Source organism: Diadema setosum, chromosome 8 (assembly GCF_964275005.1).
Source record: "Diadema setosum chromosome 8, eeDiaSeto1, whole genome shotgun sequence".
In the NCBI taxonomy this organism is placed as follows: Eukaryota; Metazoa; Echinodermata; class Echinoidea; order Diadematoida; family Diadematidae; genus Diadema; species Diadema setosum.
This window is the reverse complement of record NC_092692.1, coordinates 37899676-37921368: the sequence shown is the minus strand read 5'-3', so window position 1 is coordinate 37921368 and position 21693 is coordinate 37899676. Positions and strand designations below refer to the sequence as shown.

The 21693-nt window shown below is 36.5% G+C and overlaps 1 protein-coding gene across 1 annotated transcript in view; it reads right to left on the bottom strand.

Annotated features, from left to right (window-relative positions):
• The window catches only part of LOC140232243 (inactive rhomboid protein 1-like), an 88427-nt gene that overhangs the window by 45875 nt on the left and 20859 nt on the right, over nucleotides 1-21693 (bottom strand). Inside the window, exon 2 of the mRNA XM_072312377.1 lies at nucleotides 7704-7894. Within this exon, the coding sequence (XP_072168478.1) occupies nucleotides 7704-7894 (191 nt within the window). The remainder of the gene's footprint in view (nucleotides 1-7703; nucleotides 7895-21693) is intronic.

The window sequence follows — 21693 nt, the reverse complement described above, 5'->3', positions numbered from 1 at the left end:
GATGGAGCTTCAGGTTTCCAGTTGTTGTTTTTTTTTAATTATGATTTTTTAGAGATAGTAGGTAATCTGTTATGAAATATGAAAGAGCATATAAGAGGAATTCAAAGTCTAGTTGATGAAAGTTGGTTTTGAAATGGCTGAGATTATACAATATCCTGACAGACATCCTGTATTATTGTCATTTTATGTTTTGCTTTGTCTTGTCTTGTCCTGTTCTAACGTTTTTACTTCCATTGGAACACATTATATAAATAATTGAAATTGAGTGAATTATTCTAGGTCAGCTATAAATAAGGGACATCTCCTTTCTGGCTGCTGCCTACCATATCATATTTGTTAAAGGTCCAGTTTACCTTTGGGAGCAGTGATTTCAAAAATTTTCAAGATATCACATTTGATGCATATGTGTAGGTCTGTTGTATCATAAAACATCCTACCATATGAAATATTTGCAATAAAACCTAAAATATAAGGACATATCAGGGTTTTTCTCAATAAACCGTAACTGTATACGGTTTAGTCTGGAAACATTTTTATTATAACTATTGTTCACATATTGTGTATTTAACAACACTTAACATTGATTATAAGGATTCAAATTTTGACAGTGGTTGTTTCTATCCCTAACTCACATTTTAGAATTATTTTATAGCACTAATGCTTTCATATGCAAATGGTAAATTATGCCTTTAACCTATGTACGTGTAATTGTCAATCTATTTATGTATTTTTGTTCCTTTTCACTGTCTTACTGAATGTTTGTAATCATATCCGAATATTGTTATATGTAATCGTTTTTAATATGTTCCTTGCTTTGGTGAAATAAAGAAACTTGAAACTTGAAAAAAAAAAAAAACACAAAGTGATGCTAAGAAAAGGTGAGTCATTAGGATCACTTTGTTTTACCTTGTTTTTGGATATCTCAGTCATTTCAAAACTGATTTTCATCCACTAAACTTTGAATTCCCATTAGAATTGTATGTTCTTTAACATTAGATAGAGTGGTTTCTTAAGTATCTTTAATACAAAGAGTTATAAGCTGAATCCTCACCTCAACCAATACAATATCATCCCTTTAAAGAACATCTACAAAATCTTCTAAGCAAACTAAAAGTTGTATTACCTGATATACTTTGATCTCGGTACAAACAGACAGTAAATATTATGATCACTGAGTCACTGATAAAATGTAGATGTGATATGTATTTATTTGCACTATCACATGATGTGCTTAAACACACACACACACCTGGCACTGACCTTAAAAAATGTCCATCATCCCAACGTTCTCACAACTAATGGAACAACAATACTTCTCTTGCGACAGGAAAGCATACTGTAAAACACGATATTTTCACGGCATGAAATTTTCGTGTGTGGCCTCTAACATTCAATGCGTATAGTGTAGACAAGAACTTTCATGTGCATTTTAATTTTGCGAATCTTGGCTCTCGTGAACTTCGCGAAATTAAAATGCACACAAACATTCCTCGTTTTACAGTATCAGACAAGGCATCAAAAAAGCTATATTGCTATAATATGGAAGTCAATAACACAGCCTCAGTTCAGTCAGTCTCACTATCTTGTGTGTCTGTTTGTCTGTCTGTCTCAATTTATCGATCTATCAATCCATTTATCTATCCATTAATGTCTACACATGCATTCCACTGCCTATCAAAATTTCCTCCTCACTACACACAGTAAATATCTTTAAAAAATAGTTTTAAAATTGCCATTTTCAGGGGTAAAAGAAAATTCATCAATATTTCCCTTCAAACAATGTCATCTCGATCGAATCGGATGTTTTTTGCCAGTAGATTTACACTGCATTGTTTCCTTTCCTTGCAATGCATACAATACACTGTAGCTTGAGACTTCCATCGCAAACAGCACCGACCTCACTTGTAACAAATTGTATATAAATGTGTGAAGTAAAGCCTGGATGCCTAAAAGGAGGTCGAAATTGAGGCTGACATTTGCCAGGCAGCTTAGTGGAAAATGGCATTTTGATGGAATAAACGTTCATTCCAATCTGCCTCCAGCTCGTCTCCCCTCGCCATCATTCGCCGCACAGGGAAAGACGGCCAGAATTTCCCAGGTCATGATGATTTTACAGAGCTGATATTGAAATATCAAAGACATCACTATATGTACATTAAGAGACAGAGAGACATACATACACACAAACAGACAGAGACAGAGAGAGAGAGAGAAGGAGAGTGATAACGAAAAGAGAAATATTAACTTTGCCTTGTTGGGAGAAAGCACTCTTCAGATATCCGAGCATTTCATATGCCACTTCGTTTTCGCTTTGATTTCGTTTGTGGATTTGGCATCAGACATCACTATTTGGAGTGACATGTTGTCGGGAACTGTATAGGGGCCCAGCAAAATTACAGGGCAAATGAGTGAAATGCACTTACGATCCTAATTGCATGCTGAATTCATGTATGATGTAAAATTGATTTTGTGTGTGTGTGTGTGTGTGTGTGTGTGTGTGTGTGTGTGTGTTTGATAATCAGAACCATCTTCCGACTATAAAGTCAGTAACCTGAAACTAGAACTTTCACTGCACGAGCAAATATATAAGCCATACGGTCCCATTATCTGTCTTTCAACTGCCTCGTGAACTGGCAACACATTTTACAAGTAAAAAAATCCTATTTCTCTCTCAATTGGCAACATCTTGCAAATTTCTGATTTTTCTGGGTTAAGAAACTTTTCACTTCCATCTATCCTTTCTCAAATATACAACGTAGAGTGAAATGAAAATGTTGATAACATTTGATGAAAAGGTATTGAGTTTTGCAGCAAAATTCCCTCAGGACTCTATGGGTTAATCCATTGGTTACAGAAACCATTTGTTTTAAGTTCTAGCTAGGTCCATTAACCAGTGTTAACACTTGTGGTGAAATACGTGGTATTTTCATAATGTACATGCAAAAACACCAGGATTTACTTAGCAAAATATGGTGGTATTTAGGGAAGTAATTCAAATTTTCTTTGAAATACTTTCGAGTGTGCATCAATACGAAATATGTACACATGTACCATCCATCACACTGCGGTGTTATTTCTTATGTGACCTGAAACACTTCCTGTCCTGGAAGATACACATGTATATATATGTGCAGTGCTTTCCTCCAAGAGGTGTATTTTTTTTTTTTTCGCCAAAAATATCGGGGTATTTACAGCAGTACAGCAGTATCTATTACTGTGGTACATTATTGTATTTAGCTAATAAGAATGGTGGCAATATATTACCATGGTGTTAAGTAAGGCACAGCCCAAATCTATTTAGATGAATTCATGGCAATCAGTGCAAGAACTGCCCTTTTACTACTTCTACTGCGATTAAAAATATATACATAAATCCCTACTTCTACTACTGCTAGGACAATATTATCGCTACTTCTTCCACTACTGCTGCTACTTACACTATTACAACAAATACTACATTCTATATATCTACTACATTTGTACTAGAAAAACTACTAAGACCATCGCGAAATAGTGTTGATGATTAGTACAGCAACACAATGACAGGGAATAAAAAATTTCGGATTACCAACAGTAATTTGAATGTGAATGCAGTATTTCGGATTACCAACAGTAATTTGAATGTGAATGCAGTATCTCCAGGCACAGGGCAATATATACCATCTCTGTGGGGTTTGTAATGATGGACATACAATCAAACCAACAACATCTATCAGACAGTGTGTCAGGCAAGGACAGCTCTAGAATAATTCAATTATCTTCGCAATCAGGAAATTCAATGAACAGGTAAAGGCAAGGCCCAAATTCCTTCAGACAAATGACAAGTTTAGGAAGTGATCTTTTCGGTGCTGTGCTTGGAAAAGAGCAACACAAAAATATTCCGAGTCATTATGTCACCTGAAATTGTAAACTTGATTCATCCCTAATGATTGAGTTTATTCAAATGTTAAAAGTTCAAGATTTGGGGTGAGTTCTGCAGGAGATAAGCTGCAATATCCTTCATGGAAGACTACCAAATCAATCAATGTTATGGAGTTAAAGACCTATTTTAAGAGGTAGGTTCACAGAATTATATACAGTTATAGGAGTCATGAGAAATTACAAATTACAATTGCTTACAAATCGGCTGCCACTTCAGTTCAATTAAGATCAGTTTTCAGATAACTTGAACTTTACAAAACCCAGCTTTCTATATCAAGTCCCATGGGTCAAAATTTCCAGTGATACTAATCAACCCATTTTAAGCAATTTAATTTGAAGCTAATCTGTCCTACAAGCAGCAAGGACAGTGCTTGGATTTCTATAATCCCCCCCCCCCCAAAAAAAAAGGGGGGGGGTGTGTCACCAGTCTGAGTAAGCTACACCGTAGAATTCCAGAATGACACACCCATGAATAATTTGCAATGCACAAGCAATTTTAATTTGCACCTTTTTACTCACAACTCTTAGTAGGAGGAAAGCAGTCATGAATGTAGAAAACTTTGTGCAATGTTCAAAGATTTTTTTGCCTTTAGATTTATAATCCAAAACAAAAGGAGTTTTCAATAATATTTTCACTTCAGGAAGATGAGTAATATAACAGTGGTTCTTAGAATCACCAGACTATTGCTATTTTCGGCTCTGAAGAGGTTACTGCTGCTCTTTACTACCTCAACATTTACCAGTTATAAATATATGTGACCCGCTACAACAAAAGGATCCGAAAGTCGGGGAGGACAATTTTCTGAAAATGACATGACATTGTTCCCTTACTCTTCCACTTTAATTTCATATATAGCACAACTCATAAAAGTACTCGGTTACGGAGATATCGATGATTTTATTAGTGCATGTGAAGTGATTGAGGAAATCAGATTTTCGAGAAAAACGCCTTGAAAGTTTTCCTTCCGACGCTAACATGATCAAGGGGAGGCGAGACAGTTTTCACCGCTTGACAAATAGAAGGTATGCTCCTAGCGACCTCTGTGATGTTCATTCAAGCTTAGCGCCAACGGTCTACGCATGACCAATCAGTAATCAGGATGCCACGCACTGACCAATAAGATCACTCCCTTGTTGCTGGGGGCGGAGTCTAGTTGCGGCGCTAAATCCAAATCTTCAGACATGTTTCTGTTACATTGAAAGTTGGAAAATCATGGCCCAGAAGAACGCTAATTTCTTGAATTTCGTTTGGTCATTTAGCTTCGTAATTTTGGCAGATGATAGACAAAACATTAGACTACAAAATTATGCCAAAAACAGAAATCCGATTATTTTGACCAATTTTGATGATGTGACTTCAAACTCGATTTTCTCGGCTCAGCCGTCAGGGACTTTAGGATCCTCTTGTTGTAGCTGGTCACATATTACTACTTCTATCAAGACTACTACACACAACCACTACTTTGACTTCTACTACTACTATTTTGAAAATATTATGACTAGTTCTACTACCACTAGTACTATTAATATCATCACCACTACTTCCACACTTCCACTACTACTGCTACCTTTTATATTGCTACCACAAATACTGTAGATACCACTTCTTTATTTGAGCAGAAATATTGAAACCATCACTTTAAACTGCTGCGGATAAGAACAGCAACACAGTGACAGGGGGATATTATCAATTACAAAGATAATATCATCACAGGATACTTAAAAATATGTATTGATACTACAAAAGGTTTGAAAGCAAATTGGACATTAAGCAGTACATCTCATTGCACTACAGTCTTTGCAGTACTCAATGATTATCTCAAACACAATGGTTACATTTTCAAACATGTGTCTGTCTATGGGGTAAGAGGTCAATATTCTTTACAGACTGCCTTGCTTACAAATTTTCTCCCCGAACGCTGAACAAGTGACTGCAGATGTGTGAACCTACAATGCATTTGTCAACAGATGGCAGCATATAACTCCAGCAGTTAATCCATGAGTGAATACCCTGAGTGCAGGGAGGTGTGACATATTTACATGTATATTGTATGACAACACAGCACATACATTGGTCATGATAAACAAACAAACAAACAAACAAACAAACAATCAATCAATCAATCAAACAAACAAACAAATGTTTGTGCTTCTCTTAACATTTCCAGAGACAGATGCCTACATGTAATGGAAACTTAAATTACTTTGCCTTGCCATTTGACATTATCTTATAAAGTATGTCAAAACTCTAAAGGTGCAGTAGTACACGCCTGTATCATGAACCATTACCTTCAAGTATAAATACATCACTCTGACATACAATTCTTTCCAATTCAAAGGGGAAAAAAATTCCAGCAGGTAGGGCAAACAATGTATGAACTCAGGCCAGAGTATGTTGATGTACCATGCATCAGTTTAATCCATGGTTAACCACATGGTGTGGGAATAAATGTTTGATTTTCCCCTAATATCGGTCTGGCACTTTTCCAAATTACATGTGAATGTGAATTCAACACAGGCAGTGAAGGACAATGTGACATACTGTATTATATTTGATAAGTGGTGAGAGATATATATTCATACTTTCATACTTGTGAATGGTAACCACTGCATGCATCTTTAGTACCATAATAACCTCGGGATGTGTTATACAGACCTCCCAACCTTTCTGAACGAAAAAATAGGAATGATTTGGCTCAAAAGTAGGAAAAAAAGAGCAGTTTCCATTGGAGTGTGTAGTAAAATTATCAAGAAAAATAGGAAACTCCTACTAAAACAAGAGCTGGGAATGGTGAAAATTCCAATTCTTTCCTCCAAATTCAGAATGGTTGGGAGTCTGGTTGTATTGTATCTGCTTGAGAATTTACAAATATTCCAGCTTTGGAGATAAAAAGAAAAAATGGAATGAAAGACTACTTAAGTTTTCAGTTATCATCCCAACTTCATTTTCAAATTATTTGACTCTCTAGTTTCTGTACCTAGAAAGAAAAAAATGGTGCATTAGAATTACACAGGAAAAAGGAAACCATTGCTCTCTCTAACCAGCAAAAGAAAGAAAAAAGCATGATAAACACAATATTGTGCATCCAAACCAACTCCTAGGTCGGTCACAGACCTCACATGTACTCTGCATACCACTCTAAGTTCTCTTTTTTTTTGTTGGATTTAAGCAAATATTTATAACATTTTTCTGGTTTTGTGCAAATTTTCATAAATTTGACCAGTTCCATCTCATCTTTCTCCAATACAAAGATAAGCAGTGAAATTTGGACACGCCTCTCTAATGATGACACAAATGGTACTTTCTCCAAAGACAATAATAAAGGGATAGTACAGTATTGGTTGAGGTAAGGACTCGGCATTAATTTCTTTTTTTCTTTTTTTTTTTGTGGAAATATCTAGAAACCATTTTAAGAAATGTTAAGGAGCATAAAATTCTAAGAGTAATTCAAAAGTTGATTTTGACAAAAATTCTTTTTGAAATGGCTGATACCCAAACACAAAGTAAAAACAAAACAAAACAAAACAATCCTAATAAAAAAAAAGGTGGGTCCCACCTTTTCTTAGGATTGCTTTGTTTTGGATTTCTCAGATATTTCAAAACCAATTTTCAACAAATAAACTTTGAATTCCTCTTAGAATGATATGCTTTTTCTTATTTCATAAGGTTTTGTATTACCTCAAGTAATCATCATAAAAAAAAATTGGAAACCTGAAGCCTCATCTTAACCGAAACCGTACCATCCCTTTAATTTGGTTTTTGAGAAGAAGTGGACTCTTACCAAGAGGGTCGACGATGTTTGGGAGGGGCACCCCGAACAGGTCCTCCTGGAGAGGGGCGGGTTCACACTCCCTCTTGATACCGCCATGCCGCCGGCTCAAGTACCGGGACTGCCTCCGCCGCCACCTGTCGTGGTCCTCCTGACAGTTGTCACCGACGCCAAAGAAGTTGGCGGTCTGGGACATCAACCGACTGCAACGGCAAAGGAAGAAAGAAGAACATCAAACATAGGTGAAAGGTATTACAGTGGGTATTATTGTAGGAGTGGAAATTTTTGCAGCACGATAAATTTTCCGCATTTTATGTGACCAGAAACTAGCATTGAAATAAAAGTATGCAAATATTTTTTTTTTTTTGTTGCTATATGTAATATATTTACAATTTTGATTTTGTGAAATTTATAAACATGCGAAATTCGTCTTAACAAGAATAGCGCAAAATATTACCTGTGTGAAAATATCCACTTTTACAGTATTACTCCTTTTCCTAAACAAGTAATGTGAGTATGTGACATTAATGTGTATAACAATATATAACACTTGAGTATCTCAGCAAAGTTGTGCGGTTATCTTAAGAAGATGTTGAAATAGCATACGACATTGTTGTTGTTTTGTGTGTGTGTGTTTTTATTTTCTTTCTAGCAACAATCACACAACCTCAAAGAGAAGAGTGGTTTTGCAGTTGGGAGTTTTCTCTAGGTACAAACTGATCTAAAAGGATTGACCACAAACACCAAACCAAAGCATCTCTAAACTCATTGAAGGCTAGTCCCAAGTATGCTCAGGCAGGTGTCTACGGAAATGCATGTTAAGTAGCAAAATCAGCATGTCCTCTACAGGTTAAACAGGTGATTCCCCCGCCTGGAATCCCAAGCAAACTGGTGACCCTGATTGCGAAACCATTGGCACAATATTTTTGTATATTGTGCAGGTAGCACACATCACAACCTTTAAAGGCATTGTTTACCATTTGCAGATGAAACAAAAACCCAGCATTAGTGCTTCAAATTAATCAAAATAGTTCTAAAATGCGAGTTAGGGTCTAGAAAGAACCACTGTAAAAATTTGAATCCGTATAATCGATGTTAAGTGTTGTTAAATACACAAAATGTGAACAATAGTTATAATAAGAATGCTTCCAGATTAAACCGTCTATAGTTACGGTTTATTGAGAAAAATACTAATATCTCCATATATTTTAGGCTTTATTGCAAAAATCTTATATGGTAGGATGTTTTGTGATACAACAGACCTACACATATGCATGAAATGTGATATCTTAAACATTTTTAAAATCACTGCTCCCAAAGGTAAACTGGACCTTTAAATCCCTTGCGGATAGGGTCAATCCAGAGCCCGCTTCAGGACCCTGGTAGCTCTATAGGGTCACAGATGCTCTATAGTGCTATCTTAGCCTTTTTTTTTTTGTAATATGACAAAACTTAAAGTTGACCGGGACTCCAGTCGGCAGAAAGCAAGAAGTTTAAGAAAAATAAGATACAACTTGAACACATGGCTGGAATTCAAACTCAAGCGTAAGGGCAGGAGATTTTCAGAAAATGGCCTCAAAGCCGGATACCGCCCAACGAAAGCGGAAAAGTTGGCACCTTTGGTTAACCCTTTTCATATTACATTATGAAATGTCTGAAGACCATGTCCAGATGCCATTTGGTTCTGGTAGCCAATGGGCTCAGATTACTCAGTAAGTAGTCTTCCCATACAAGTGCACAGTCTCCACGCCCAATGTCGACATGACATACCGTATGTACACTATTTATTTTGCAAGTATAATTCTTAAACAAATCCAGACTTGCAAGGCAATTTCATGTTTGGTCAAATACATGATCGAGAACTACAGCGACAGATCAATATCTTCTTTTTCAAGGAGCAAAGTTTGTCATTTCCAACTTTGGAGACAACACACATTGTATTTGTGCGACAGGAGACTATATTCTGGCGTGCTGTTAATTTTGTGAAAATTAGTCAACTCGCAAAATTCACAAACACAAAAACAATCCTGATATAAAACACAGAGAGAGCCCACTACAACACCATGTCTACACTAGTTGAAAATGACAGCATAAGTGCCTCTACTTATCACACAACAAATATTGTCACTCCAGGCTAAACGAGATGTGATTGCATTGTCCAAATGGAGAATATTGCTACAGTACCACATCAAAGTACTTGTATGGATACAAATACATTCTGAAGGCCATTACTTCTCCAGAATGAAATGCTAAGGTCAATACACTGATTATCTTGCTGAATGTAATTTTGTTTGGCAATTACATTTACTTATTGCAAAATTGACCCTGTCGCTTGACCTCGCGGAGTTAAAAGCAGCGCGGGAACGTGTCAGCATCAATCTACTTTTATAACGTGATTGCTGCAGACAGACACACAATCATGCACTCACCTCAAAGTCTCCTATGAAAGGTTATTGAAATTGATGATTACAAGATATTTCTCATCTTTTATGACACTCTTTATTAAGCCCTCTACCATCACACATATCTCACCTGAAGTTGACATCCTGATTTTTTTTTTTCATTTTCTTTGGGGGGGGGGGGAGGGGTTGCTGATGTCACATTGAAGCAGAGAGATATCTCGACAAATGGCTTTATATCACAAAAGAAAGTAACATTACTACATATAGCACATAAGATGGTGTATGGATCATTACACTTTAATTGGTACACTGATTTAAATCATTAAGCTAAGGAAAGTTCAAAGATTAAAAAAAAAAGATTTACGAAACACCACAAAAATTACCAATTATTTCATTATTTCTCTGAACCCAATAGGTGTCTTCTAATTATCTCATGCCATTAAAAAAAAAAAAAATTAACCACAATGAATCTAAATATAGTACGTCAAGATATTTTGATTCTTTATCATAGATATTGAAGTGTTATTACAACCTAACTACCATCATATAAAGGAGAGATGTTTTGTCAATAAGTACATGTATTAGAGTGTCTGAGATTTGAAAAGGGATTAATCAACGTGGAAATGTTTTGACAATGCACCACACAGACCAGGGAAGACAAGATGTCAACGGAAAATATCTTGACGAAAATTTCACTACACTAGCTTCACCAATGTAAATTGGCCACACTCATACTTTATCCAGATGTCGTCTCCGCTCTCGGCGGCTCTTTAATCTCCTTCCCCCTTCCCCCCTTTGATTCTGATACTCACGAGAGCGCCATGCCAGGCATGCTAGGAAAGTCAACAATGAATGGCCTGCCTGTTTCCACGATCACAAGTCCCCACAGTCTTTACCCAACAGCAGGCGAACACTTCTACAAGGAAAACTCTCTCTCCCCTGCCTCGCACAGAGAAGCGTTTTATGGTGGCTTCTAACGCACAATTAACTATTTATGCCCTATCTTGTGACGAAGATACCGCCTTCCCGTTATCCTTTTACGAACGGCATTGGAGTCGCACAAATCCACAAATACATTTATAGACTCCGGTCCGCTGGCTAACAAGGCCCAGAAGCATTAAGCGTATTACGGGTTTAAATCAAGCGCTGATTAGATATCGCGCATTGTCGGTTCCCCTGCTCCCTCAAGGTCCAAGAGCTTACGGCCATGTACGTCAGATATGGATCACACTCAATGGCAGAGACATGTTTCATCATTGAAGTGGACATCTGTCTCAAAACTTAACGACCTTACGACTGCTTGGGCAGTTTCGATTAGACCTCTTCACGTATTTCAAAAGAGACAGTATGCAACATATACTAATATGTGCATAGAATCTTTCAGACTATTCAGTCACTGAGAGATTTATTTCATTCAAAGTCTGCTATTTTAAAACTGGTTCAGAGGGAATCTGCACTTGTACATGGGAGCATTTGCTCCCTAAAAAGAATTGAAGAGTATTTTGTGGCTTGACTTCAAACAAAATAGATTACATTACTTTCAAAAAAATTCATACGTGTATATACTGAAGCCTACATTTACAATAATCAAATGAAGCCTAGATCCATGTTTTAGTTGGCTTTTAATAGAAAGCATACAGTTAGTGGAAGTTTCACGGCATATCACATAATAGAACATCTAGAGTTTTGTAGTTTAGGATGCTTTTCCTATACAGTAATATCACAAGCAACCACATTGTAGGCAAACCAGTTAGCACAATGATGATTTTACTTTTTGATGTTCACCACAGCAATAGCACAAGAAATATGTAGTGTATATATCCATTTCCTAGAAAAAGAAATCAGCCATACGGTGTATTTCCCACACTGGATATGAGACATATTTCTATGTAATGGGTGGTAATATTTCTGTGAGATGCTTTGTGGATCAGTAGGCTTTAAAGACATTCCCAAATTTGAAATAAAAGCACAGCGAAATCTTCCACTCACACAGTACTCTCTGCCAAAAGAGGCGTAGTTATATCTGGCACAAAAGGGTTGTATGCACATACAATGTGTATATATATATATATATATATATATATATATATATATATATATATATGCAGTCTTCATATCTTTTTCTCTCTATCTCCTTCTAAATTATTAGCACTTCACTGCATCACTGACTTACTTACGATAATTTACATTTGACAAGGGAAATTAAATGCACAACATGTGCACGAAAACGTTGCACAGCCGATGAGTCGAAACTATGCAATCCTGCTGTACGAGTTGTTTGTCAATCACATGGTTGTCTCGCCTTTGAGTCGGCAAGATGAAACACATCACTGACGTCTATCAGTGCAACTCTAATCAAGACATCCGCATATTTCTTTTTTCCAGTATCACCTATATAATATACACTTGTATCTGACCTTATTCTGTCTTTTTGGGGTGCATGGGGATGCTTGCTAGATTGCTTTATACAAATATATCTTTAACCCGTTGAGGATGAGTCCCCAGTATACTCGGGCAGGTGTCTATGGGAAATGCGTGTTGTAGCAAAATCAGTCCGTCCTCAATGGGTTAAAGGACAAGTTCACCTTCATATACACGGGTTTGAGTGAATGCATCAATATTAGTAGAACACATAAATAGTGAGAGTTTGCAATCCGTTCAAAAGTTATGAAATTTTAAAGCATCTGTGTAGTCACTGCTGGATAAGAAGACTACTACAGTGTATGATGTCACATGCATACAATGACATAAGGAAAATAAAAGGAGAATTTCACAAAACCTAAATCTTTTAGTGCACATTTCTTCAACTTTTTACTGACGTATGCTAAGGGTAATATCATTCCCCCTGCTTTCTGAAAGAGAGAAGTTGAATGTTCTTTTGTTATGTGAGAAAAGTGAAAATATGGTGAATTTTCTTTACTTTTTCTTTATATCACTGTACACATGTGACATCACAAGCTACAGTAGTCTTCTCATCCAGTCGTGACTGAGCAGAAACTTTAAAATTCATAACTTTTGAACGGATTGTCCAATTTTCCCCAAACTCTCACTGATATGTTCTACTAATATTGCTGCATTCACTCAACCCACATGTCTATGAAGGTTAACTTGTCCTTTAAGGAGAACACATTCTCTACCCTGCACTGTATTTCAAAATACTCTTGTCATCGTCATTACCAATAGGTGCTACAAACCAATTTGCCCACTTGCACATAGTAATTAGAATTTTGTAGGCAAGTCAAAGTGAATACGTAGATACTGGATTGTTGTAAGTATGCACGTAGTAATTAGAATTTTGTGGGCAAGTCAAAGTGAATACTGTACGAGCTGAAATTTTCACGGTGGTTTTATTTTCGCGAATTTCGAAAATTGCCTTTGAACCGCGAAAATAACAACGCGCAAATAGTTACGTTCAGTTAGACCGTCGCAACCGCGAAATTAACAACACTCACAAATGTCCTCCAAGTAGCAATTCGTGAAAATATCTGTACACGAAAATTTCAGCTCGTACAGTACGTAGATACCGGATTGTTGTAAGTAACATGCACATGGTAATTAGAATTCTGTGGGCAAGTCAAAGTGAATATGTAGATACTGGATTGTTGTATGGAGCCTTTACCCAAACACCTGTCAAGGAAATACTCGAGGAAAAATCTGTTATAATAGCCTGTTATCATGATTATTAATACCATGATCAACTAATGGATTAATGTTGTCATTGTTTACAGGTAATAGTATCATCACAGTCTTATTCATCTGTCACTCTATAACATAATGAATAATATAATGACGAACCAAGCAAAATAGGCCATTGGCTCCAATCTTTGAAAATTTCATGCTGTGAATATTGTTTTTTATTCGCCTAATCAATGTGAGTTTGCTAGGGTCTACCCTGAATTTCTCTGGTAGATGAAATACTACATGATCCATTTTCAGCATAATTCTATTTCAGAATCAGTAAAGATGTTCATAACACACCTTCTGACACACAAGGGCCCGAATTCCCAAAGGTGATACAAATTAAACCATGGACAAAACCATGGAGCGCCAAGTGTCGCACGGAATATTTCGTTACGAAATCAGTCATTTCGTCGACAAAATGACTGTTTTGGTAAATGAAATTATCATTTCGTGGACGAAATGTTCATTTAGTTACAAAATGTTGTCATTTCGTTAGAAAATAATCATTTCATCGACGAAATTACTTATTTTGTAACAAAATGTTCCATGCGACACTTGGCGCTCCATGGTTTTTGTCCATGGTTTAAACCATGGTTTCATTTGTACCACCTTCGTGAATTCGGGCCAAGATGTTTATCATATCAGAATATTCATTTTAAAAAAAAAGTAGACTTGGCCTTTGCTCAAGGAAGGTGAAAAAGGTAACAAAACTCATGTGACAGAATCTATGCCATTCATATCTGTCATGTGACCAATACTACCTTGAGCACCATGTCATACGACTTCTCGATCTCAAACACGGGGGATTTTAAATATCTTGTCTGACGTCAAACAGACTTTTATCGATTTATTGTTTGTTTATTTTTTCCTAATAGTACTGCCATTTCATAACAAATCTATTCCTTGACGTATTTCCTCTATTCTGGTTCTTTTAACCTTCATCACATCCGCTGCCTTCTTTCAATGTTGATCTGAGGCTGATGTTGAAACACCATGCATTATTAATCATAATCCATCCCACAGGTGACATGCGAAATCTATGAATATTGAAACATCGCTGTGCCAAGCGATGATTCAAAGTAAAAAAAAAAAAAGCGCATCTCTGTGGTATTCAATTACCATGATTTTATATGTATTTGGCTCGTTATAATCCCTTTATATCCACAAGTCTTCATATCATACTTAAATTGGCAAGGTGCCCCTTATTCCGTTGACCTTCCGATGGCCTCATTAAATCTCCCACTCAAGCATTAGCAAGTCGATGCCTTAACTTGAATGTAACAGGTTGGCACGTCACACAGCCCAATGTCACACACTTTACCTACAATTTCATCAAATAACTTCACTCATAAGCTTTAACCTTGCAAACAAAATTCTTCTGAATGTATGCATGTAATTAGTGACTTCTCAAGAACTTCTATGAAACTTTGCTGATAGAATGTACAGCCATCATTCAAGTGATATCAACTGTTTCCTTCAGACTGAAGTATGATATTCAAGTATAGAATTTAATTATGTACTTCAAGAACATATCTTTTAAAAGTGACTCACATAATATGTGAGTTTGTTTTAAATTATTGTTTTTATCATGCCTTAAATGGTTGAACAGAAAATAGATGTTGTATTCTTGATCAATCTTCCCAATGTTCACTAACAGTTCACTAAACATTGACAAGGATGTGGCATAGATTTAACTAGACTAAATTAAAAGCTTCTTTTAAATAATGGAAAAAATGAAAAATTGAAAAATTAATGCACATAATACATAGCATCTTTTGTCGCAATGTATATTTTCTGTAAATAATGTTAATGCAATAATTAAATGCAATAACGTTTTATTAGTACTATGATATTGATGATTCCTGAAAATGAGTATCAAAGTATCTTATCTGACTGGTCTACCTATGAAGGCTAATGGAGAACATATTTAAAACTTTTCATTAAATTTCGTTAAATGTTGTTTGTTTATACTTGTTTGTATTTTTCCACTAACCTAATTTTGAAAGCATGGGACCATGAAATAATGTGGAATGTACATGTACCTTTCCTATTTCTTCGAAGTTGTTTCTTCATGCCTTTTCATTGTTCTTACTCTTCTACTCAGATTTCTCTAATTTAAATGGGTGACATAATTTTTTTTTCTCTTTCTTTTTTACATAATTGGGGCTTTTCATTTATGTGACTAACGTGAGGGAATTCATAGCAAGGATTAGGCACCACTTAAACTTTGATATGGCTGTGACAGAATAACGTTTAACATGGATAGAGACTCATCATAATCTCTGCAGACCTCAACCAGCTGGAGAGTTATTATTGAATGTCCCATGCATAGCATTTTGTGTTGGCAGGAAGCAGAAAGAATACAGAAGGGAGACTGTGGGAGTATAGGGCTTTACCCTGACCACAACTCTCTCCGCCAAACAAGTGACCAAAGAGGGATTACTCAAAGCAGACAGACACTTTCTCTCTAGCGTGGTTAATTTCTAGAAAACAAAATCTGGGATGTGTATTTCTTAAATGTCTGCAATTATTGTCAGTTGCTCTATATATAAGCAGCAATGAAATGGGCCAAGGTCTCATTGTCTGAGACATAGCTAGTGACAGCAAAATTTGAAAAACAGTCAGAAAACTCCTTTTCTCTTTTCCTCTCCTTTGTTTTTGTCCTTGAAGTTGCTTGTCAAGAGAGAAGTGATCTACATGTTTCTGTCACTTGAAATTAGCTAAAAAAATTAACCATTACGTACCTGGTACCACGAATGTGGAAATGTCAAGGACTAGGTAAAATTCTTTGTCTGATAAGTCACCCAACAAAGTGAAATTTCCTGTTTACCTTAAACAAAACATACATTCAATAGCAGAAGCTGATTTTTTGTTGTGTGTGTGTTAATTCAAGTTATTTTTATAAATCGTAGGTTCCATGAGATGTTTTACAAGGAAATAGCATGTTGATAATAAAACACAAATTATTAAGTATACCAGCCTTCATAAATGTTTGCTGATCAATCTGATTTATGAAGATTGGATGGAATGCAAATGGATGCACCACAACAAAAGTGATTACACTGTCGAGTTGACCTCCGACTTCTAAATTGTGTCTCCTATGTCAAACCATTCAGACTGCAAAACTTGTAGGGAAAAAACCTCAATATAATAAATGGTTGAATCTGATTTCAAAAAGCAAACAAATAAAAGCATGTCTTGAAGCAACATAATTCAAGACTGCTGTCAGAATTGCCCCCAGAAAGGAAAGATTGATTAGACAGGCACAAAAAATCTTAGAAATAGAAGAACATTTCCAAATCAGTTCCCATACATGTGACAACTCCAAACTCACTTCCCCCAAGCATTTTGTACATAAGTTATAATCTGTCAACTGAAAATTCATACCCCTTCCCCATTTATGTTTGTTGCTTTTGTTTGGGGTTCTCTTCCTCCCCCCCCCCCCCCCCCTTCCTTTGATGCATCATGCGTGACCTTGTAGTGGCATATGATGAGTAATCTAGCTAGGCTTATGGGAAGTACACAGGAGTGAAAGGGGTACTGTGACTCACCCATTGTTCACCCCAAAACAATGATGCTGAAGGGTTTATGGGACATCTGGCAGTTGGTCTCTATCCCCCCCCCCCCCCTCTTTTTTGGATGAAAGCCTATGAGGTTCACTCAACATCTGCCAGTATTTCAATAATCATTTCCTATATAGACAGCTTTGTTAAAAATGAATTATCATTGAAAAAGAAAATATGCCCAGACACACTTCTTATATTCCCAGCAGAATTTGTGGAAATAGCATGCAAATCATTGTCTTTTGTGCTATGTGTTCAGAACCATTAAAATTCATGGAAAAATATCACCTTTTTGGCTCTTTCAAACAATAAGTGAATAGTTATGAAATCAGAAAACCTAACACTATTATCATGAGATATTGAGATATCAGTTCTGTTATTCTTTTGTCATTGTAATCTTATAATCAGTATGGCATTCCTTACCATCATGAGGATTCAACAAATGGTGAATGTTTAGTAAAACATAAAGCAAAAAACTGAAGAATCCTGGGCAATCATTTTAAATACTATTAATCTTTGAAGTTCATAATGTTTAGAACACGCACACCAAGATTTCATGTCACTGCTTATGTATGGTACACATTCTCCTACTGTATAGTGACTTGCGGAAAACATCATTCTCCTGAAGGAGGGATTGACTTTCTTTTTTCTTTCTTTTTTTAGTGTCCTGGGAAAAATGATTTGTGGGAAGTTTTCTAAGAACATCATTGCAATATTGTGTCTAGATGTATATATTTTAATGGAGTTGTAATCTAGAAAAGAGAGTATGTGCAATGGCCCAAAACTTATAAAAATGCTTTGACTTTTGATCACATTGTTTGATTTTCTTCAAAATGCCAGATTTGGTATTTCATTAACCTCCCTGCATTCACTGAATCCACATTATTTTATGAATATAGGGTAAACTCCCCTTAATCAGCACAGCCTCACAAAGGCACAGTTTTGTCTACTCATTGCTGCTGCTTAAAAAAGCGGGCATTTCGCTGGTCTTGTTACGATAAGCCACCCTTACGCAACTCCCAGCACAGGCATTTGAAAACAGGCACCTGACACTGATGTATGACAGTAGAGATTCACCCACAAAATGCAGCTGCCACCTAGTGGCAGTTGTAGATTGTCAATCAGCACTCTAATTCAAAGCATGACTTATTATATGTTCATTCTTGCAATGTGCCTGTAGATATTGCACATATGTCACTCACACACTTTATATTTCAACAATGCAGTTTTCTCTGAAATGAAGCCAAATGAGCACTAAATCTGTCTTTAACACTGAAATGCAATTGCTGTTTTTTTTTTCACTTGGTTCCATCTCCAAATTAAAAAGAGTGGAACAGAATTATGGTTTCATTATCTCACAAATGAATTTCAGACCTTCCAGACTTTTTCACTTTAAAACCTCCAATAATTTGCTTTAAATTATGCCAGTTTGGCATCCTGACAAAGTTGACCTTCCTGAAAAATGCAACAGACCAACATCAAGCGAGTGCGAGTGAGCGTTCAGATCACACATACGGGTTAATTTTTACATTAGCTTTAATAAAAAGCGGTTATTGAACAGGTACATGCAACTTTCAGCCACAGTGGGAAATTGAAAAAAAAAAATTAAAGAGTTTACTAATACTTCTAAACATTTTAATAAATAACGTGTGAATTCATCTGGCACACACTATAACTATACTTATCAAAGCCATGCCAGCAAATAAGATTTTTTTTTTTTTCTTCAGAAGATATGAGTAAAACAAAAGTATTGGGAGACAGAGCGTTTGCATGTGCAGCTCTCAAACTCTGGAATGACCTACCATTTGAAGTCAGGAAATTGACTGTAGCAGTCTTTAAATCATGACTCAAAACATGTCTTGTCATTTAACTGTTTATCATCATCAGGTACATCAGGAGCTTTTGCAGCGAAGAAGAATATATGTCTTTAGGTTTTGCGCTTTATAAATTGATATTACTATCTATCATTAGCAAAGAGCCTGGGAGATTCTCAGAATTTATGATATAGGGCCTACCATTTGTGAAAAATTGATATTCTCAACCCAACAAAATATAAGTGAACTATCAAATAGACAACCAAACTCCAGAGGTACATTACTTGAGGAATTAAAAAGGCGCACTGAAGCTACATCACATCAATTCATTCTTAATGTACACAGGACAATGGGGATATCGAACTCTCACAGCAATGGCAAGGAAGGGATCATCCTGCAACTTGGCATAAAAAATACAATGTACTTTAATATTAGGCATATTAGGCATAGCCGAGTCATTATAACTTCTAACTTTAATGAGTACCAAGGCTATGTCTGATTGTTTGGCTGCCAATGGCATCCTATGCTGGATTTTTGTTCCCATTTAAGAGCACTTTCAAATGTTTTATGACAAGAAATTAAAAAAAAGCGACATACACCTTCCCCTCCCACATACACACACACACACACACACACACACACAAAGTCACACACACACACACACACACACTGGTCTCTATTAAAACCTTTTTGATATCTCCACTCAAGTTGAATGTACAGTGCAATATATTTCAACACTTCAGATTTCGACAGAACTGAGAACTGCTCTTTCAGAAAATGCTGAAAACCAAAACTCAATCTCGTTGACCGTAGTATATTTAGTGTGACTGCCAAACTGAACCAAGCCCTTCTTCCTGGGATCCAGGAAGCTTAGTGCCAATTTACCGCAACACGGAATGAGATATACTACTGTACATTGCAGTATGCAGATTTGAATCATATAGGCGTACTGCTTGATGAATTTTGAACACATGCAACTATTTTTTTTTAAAATATTTACTTGTCCAATTCAATCAAAGATATGATTATAAAACTGTTAAATGCTTTCAAAGTAGATGTTTGGAACCTGAACTCCCAACACATAATCAATACAAGACACAATTAAATCACAAATAATACTTCATAGGATCACATAACAATGCAACGAAAGGTGTAATTAAGTGCAAGAGAAGACAATTAATTAGAAGACAATTAATTTCTGATGTGTCATACCGGCTGGATCTGGCTGCAGTCTGTTTCTTGTTAAGGTATCTCATTGTGCCCTCCTTGTTACGGTCACGTCACATTAAACGCCAAGGCACATGGGTAAGGTGTTATTTTCAAGGTCCTCTACAAGGGTCCACCTAAAAAGTCCATATATAAGTGTGCTGCTGTCGATCCACGTTACACTCTTGACATACCCATAATGCACAATAACTACGCCAACAGTGCACCATCAGCAGTCAGCTATGACTCAAAACCATTTCCCCCCTCTCCATAAATAGACACTAGCGGATCCACAAACGGCATATAGTTCCTGGAAGAGGTTGGCTCCATACACAAGAATCGGTCTTTTCGTTAATAGAAACTATTCACTCTGTGTACTATCTATCCTGCAACATTATTTCTTCCCTTTCCCTAACTACCTTCCCTTCTTGCAGCAAGATTTCGCTAATGCGCAATGACACGTACAGACGTTGCTGCGAGTTCCTGAGGATGTGTCGGCTGAAGGGGTCGCGCAAAGTCACAGGAAGCGTACCGCTAGCGGAGGGGGAGGGGGGAAATATCACCTGACGTTGTATGACAGGGGAGGGGATCACGGCGAGATGCCCCCGACCATGCAGACTCGTACCACGACTCTCAGACAACAACACTACGCTACAGAAAGACCCCTTTTGATTGTGGTAAAAGCAATCAAACCATGTTCTGGCAACAGTCCCATCCATGCATTCACATGTTGTGTCATTTAATCACCACAGCTTTGCCTCAAATATCATGCTATGAAGTATGCCAGGTTAAAGATACATGGGACTTTTGCCTTTAATCCACCCGACATGAGTAATACTCTCACAACCTGCTCGTTCATCATCTCCCAAAGAGGAATGTGTGCATGTCCATGCCACACAACATTCACTCACATAAAATATATATTTGTGTGTGTATTATATTCACTTACACCAGATCTACAATTGTATTTCAGCTTTACAACATAGATCATATCCCCACTGCATGACCATCCTGGATTCTGGAGTTCTATGAATCCAATGCTCTACACAGGGTAACCTTCATTTTATTCTTTATATATATTAATACAATCATTAAATCGAAATACAAATATCAAAGTAAAAAAAAACAAAAACAAAAACAAAAACAAAAACAAAACAAAATCAAACAAAGACTTTAAATGTTGTGTTTAAATATCAATTGTATGTACGCCCTACCCTTTTGACTCTCAAACCAGATGTGATTTAACACATTCCATACTGATTTCTAATATCCCCATAGATTTAGTACACATGCTACAAGGTTCCACCCCCCCCCCCCAATATCAGATTCAAGACTT